At 43.2% G+C, this 5,000-nt stretch overlaps 1 protein-coding gene across 1 annotated transcript in view; it reads left to right on the forward strand.

The window, feature by feature from the left end:
- LOC116065882 (dynein heavy chain 17, axonemal-like) overlaps positions 1 to 5,000 on the forward strand; it is a 45,296-nt gene that overhangs the window by 14,132 nt on the left and 26,164 nt on the right. Inside the window, exon 10 of the mRNA XM_036004836.1 lies at positions 4,619 to 4,735. Coding sequence (XP_035860729.1) covers positions 4,619 to 4,735 — 117 coding nt within the window. The remainder of the gene's footprint in view (positions 1 to 4,618; positions 4,736 to 5,000) is intronic.

Genomic DNA, 5,000 nt, shown 5'->3' on the forward strand with positions numbered 1-5,000 from the left:
GGTCTATATGTGTTGACTAGTAGGTCTATATGTGTTGACTAGTAGGTCTATATGTGTTGACTAGTAGGTCTATATGTGTTGACTAGTAGGTATATATGTGGTTGACTAGTAGGTCTATATGTGTTGACTAGTAGGTCTATATGTGTTGACTAGTAGGTCTATATGTGTTGACTAGTAGGTATATATGTGTTGACTAGTAGGTCTATATGTGTTGACTAGTAGGTCTATATGTGTTGACTAGTAGGTCTATATGTGGTTGACTAGTAGGTCTATATGTGTTGACTAGTAGGTCTATATGTGTTTGACTAGTAGGTCTATATGTGTTGACTAGTAGGTATATATGTGGTGACTAGTAGGTTCTATATGTGTTGACTAGTAGGTCTATATGTGTGTGACTAGTAGGTCTATATGTGTTGACTAGTAGGTCTATATGTGTTGACTAGTAGGTCTATATGTGTTGACTAGTAGGTCTATATGTGTTGACTAGTAGGTATATGTGTTGACTAGTAGGTATATATGTGTTGACTAGTAGGTCTATATGTGTTGACTAGTAGGTATATATGTGTTGACTAGTAGGTATATATGTGTTGACTAGTAGGTCTATATGTGTNCTCTCTCTCCTCTCTCCTCCCTCCCCCTACTCTCTCTCTCCTCCCTACTCTCTCTCTCCTCTCTCTCTATCCTCCCTACTCTCTCTCCTCTCTCTCTCTTCCTCCCCCTACTCTCTCTCCTCTCTCTCTATCCTCCCCCTACTCTCTCTCCTCTCTCTCTATCCTCCCACCTACTCTCTCTCCTCTCTCTCTATCCTCCCCCTACTCTCTCTCCTCTCTCTCTATCCTCCCCCTACTCTCTCCTCTCCTCTCTCTCTTCATCCCCCTACTCTCTCTCCTATCTCTCTATCCTCCCACCTACTCTCTATCCTCCCCCTACTCTTCTCCTCTCTCTCATCCTCCCCCTACTCTCTCTCCTCTCTCTCTATCCTCCCCCTACTCTCTCTCCTCTCTCTCTATCCTCCCACCTACTCTCTCTATCCTCCCCCTACTCTCTCTCCTCTCTCTCTATCCTCCCCCTACTCTCTCTCCTCTCTCTCTATCCTCCCCCCTACTCCCTCTCCCCCTCTCTCTCCCCCCCTGCAGGAGGTGTTCAGTGTGAGTGTGCAGCTCTACCGGTTGGACCAGGCGGTTGCTGTCGGGCGTGGGAGGCAGGATGTGGTCTGACGTGGTTCAGGGAGTGTATCAGGACTTCCTGTGTCATGTGACGGTTCTGTCAAACTTCACCTGTGACCCCACTGACCCTGACGACCAGGTGAGAGTCAGCTGATGTGTGTGAGGAACTTCCTGTCTGTGTGACTCTGAGCTCTGTGTAGTATAGTATAGTATACAGTATATTATCTTCATTTTGCACGATAAAATTATGCAACAGAAGTCAGCATTCATGAAACAACAAGAACATCGAATATATTTAGAGGATATTAGGGCTGGGACGATTATCGCAATACCGCGGTCATGTGACCCTTACCGCAGGTCTGAGCTCGTCACCGACATCACCGCAAAAAAAACATTGGCCTGCACATGTGTGCACGTTGTGTCTAATGATACGGAGTCATTGATTCTAATGACATGGATTGTGTCTGATGACGTGTATGACTAGTAGGTCTATATGTGTTGACTAGTAGGTCTATATGTGTTGACTAGTAGGTCTATATGTGTTGACTAGTAGGTATATATGTGTTGACTAGTAGGTATATATGTGTTGACTAGTAGGTCTATATGTGTTGACTAGTAGGTATATATGTGGTGACTAGTAGGTCTATATGTGTTGACTAGTAGGTCTATATGTGTTGACTAGTAGGTATATATGTGGTGACTAGTAGGTCTATATGTGTTGACTAGTAGGTCTATATGTGTATGACTAGTAGGTATATATGTGTTGACTAGTAGGTATATATGTGTTGACTAGTAGGTATATATGTGGTGACTAGTAGGTCTATATGTGTTGACTAGTAGGTCTATATGTGTTGACTAGTAGGTCTATATGTGTTGACTAGTAGGTCTATATGTGTTGACTAGTAGGTCTATATGTGTTGACTAGTAGGTCTATATGTGTTGACTAGTAGGTATATATGTGTTGACTAGTAGGTATATATGTGGTGACTAGTAGGTATATATGTGTTGACTAGTAGGTATATATGTGGTGACTAGTAGGTATATATGTGTTGACTAGTAGGTCTATATGTGTTGACTAGTAGGTATATATGTGTTGACTAGTAGGTATATATGTGGTGACTAGTAGGTCTATATGTGTTGACTAGTAGGTCTATATGTGTTGACTAGTAGGTCTATATGTGTTGACTAGTAGGTCTATATGTGTTGACTAGTAGGTCTATATGTGTTGACTAGTAGGTATATATGTGGTGACTAGTAGGTCTATATGTGTTGACTAGTAGGTCTATATGTGTTGACTAGTAGGTCTATATGTGTTGACTAGTAGGTATATATGTGTTGACTAGTAGGTCTATATGTGTTGACTAGTAGGTATATATGTGGTGACTAGTAGGTCTATATGTGTTGACTAGTAGGTCTATATGTGTTGACTAGTAGGTCTATATGTGTTGACTAGTAGGTCTATATGTGTTGACTAGTAGGTCTATATGTGTTGACTAGTAGGTATATATGTGTTGACTAGTAGGTATATATGTGGTGACTAGTAGGTCTATATGTGTTGACTAGTAGGTATATATGTGTTGACTAGTAGGTATATATGTGGTGACTAGTAGGTCTATATGTGTTGACTAGTAGGTCTATATGTGTTGACTAGTAGGTCTATATGTGTTGACTAGTAGGTCTATATGTGTTGACTAGTAGGTCTATATGTGTTGACTAGTAGGTCTATATGTGTTGACTAGTAGGTATATATGTGTTGACTAGTAGGTATATATGTGGTGACTAGTAGGTATATATGTGTTGACTAGTAGGTATATATGTGTTGACTAGTAGGTCTATATGTGTTGACTAGTAGGTATATATGTGTTGACTAGTAGGTCTATATGTGTTGACTAGTAGGCCTGTATGTGGTGACTAGTAGGCCTGTATGTGGTGACTAGTAGACCTGTATGTGGTGACTAGTAGACCTGTATGTGGTGACTAGTAGACCTGTATGTGGTGACTAGTAGACCTGTATGTGGTGACTAGTAGACCTGTATGTGGTGACTAGTAGACCTGTATGTGGTGACTAGTAGACCTGTATGTGGTGACTAGTAGACCTGTATGTGGTGACTAGTAGACCTGTATGTGGTGACTAGTAGACCTGTATGTGGTGACAAGTAGACCTATATGTGGTGACTAGTAGACCTGTATGTGGTGACTAGTAGACCTGTATGTGGTGACTAGTAGACCTGTATGTGGTGACTAGTAGACCTGTATGTGGTGACTAGTAGACCTGTATGTGGTGACTAGTAGACCTGTATGTGGTGACTAGTAGACCTGTATGTGGTGACTAGTAGACCTGTATGTGGTGACTAGTAGACCTGTATGTGGTGACTAGTAGACCTATATGCGAGAGTACCTGTGTAATGTCTTGTATCAGAGAAATGTCTTTGCCAAGCTCTGTTCTCAGCTGAGGTAGACACATTAACGTTACAGCTGCAGTTTTTATCATTGCACTTTAGCCTTGCAGCTAACTTTCCTTCTGTTTATAGCTTCATCCCAATAAAACGGCACGGTTGAATTTCAGCCTGCGTGCACGTTTGGTAGCCTAAAACAGAGCGGCTTATCTTAGTAGAGAGAGCAACAAGTTAGCAGACTCTCTGCTCTCCGTCTGCAGCTGCTAGACGGCTGCACTCAGGCTGCAACAGGTTGTAAGGGTTAAGCCCATGTTTTTTCGGGGGTAACTCCATTCACTTTACCGGCGGTATTGACAATAGATATAGCCACCGTGTCTTGAGAAGCTCTAGCTCGTTGTTTTCTTGTTCACTTTTAACTCACTTTACATCATCTTTGCTATCTCTTTCTCCTCTCTCTTTTCCTCACAGCGGCACTCATACGCTACTCTCCGTTACCGCTCGCTCTCCTTGCAGTGACCACACGGGCGCTGACGTCACTCACTTAAGGCGCCCTGCCATTCTCGCTCTAACTTACGCTACTCTCGTAAGGGGGTTGCGGTATACGGTATATTTGGTTTCACAGTTTAAACACAGTGTTGCCCCGTCTCAGCTCTTATTTCCACTCTCATCCCTCGAGGACGTCTCCAGCTGGCACCGGCACCGGCAACGTCTAACTACAACTGTTGATTTATTTAATGAAAGAGGAGAGACAAGCTAAGGCCTTACTTGAATGCTTGCTTCTTATTACAAAAAATTTATTGATTTACATTTGTAAAGCGGGAATTTCTTGCTTTTCAACCGCGGTAAGAAACAAATCTATACCGTCCCAGCTCCAGAGAATATACTGTAGATATAATGAGGATGTGTGGACTTGTGTGTGTATGTGTGAGTCGAAATGAGAGACAAAATCCGATATGACCCGTTCATATAAGTACAGACTGCTCTTCCTCCTCCTCCTCCTCCTCCTCCTCCTCCTCCTCCTCCTCCTCCTCCTCCTCCTCCTCCTCTTCCTGTCAGAGCTTCCAGCAGCAGCTGGCTCAGTTCCAGGCTCAGGTGTCGGACCTGGAGAGACGTCTGGTGTCCGTCCTCAGCAGAGCTTTTGAGGACTGCTGCTCCGTCTCGTCTGCAGCAAAGGTACCAGCCTCTCCCTCTGAAGGTGTGTTCGCAGCTTCGTGCAAATTCTGCGGCGCGTTGTTTGCTTGTCATCTGGCAGACAGACCGGAAATGTAGGAATTCAGAGGTTTTGGTTTAGTTTTTGAAGTTTCTTTTGGGGCATTTCAGCCTTTAATGGAAAGAACAGCTAGATATGAAAGGGCTCCTCCCTTTCATATCTAGACGGGGGATTACATGCAAGAAAATCATCGTCGTCAGTACAGTGTTCCCCACAGAATTTTGATTT

This window comes from Sander lucioperca, chromosome 9 (assembly GCF_008315115.2).
Source record: "Sander lucioperca isolate FBNREF2018 chromosome 9, SLUC_FBN_1.2, whole genome shotgun sequence".
Taxonomy (NCBI): domain Eukaryota; kingdom Metazoa; phylum Chordata; class Actinopteri; order Perciformes; family Percidae; genus Sander; species Sander lucioperca.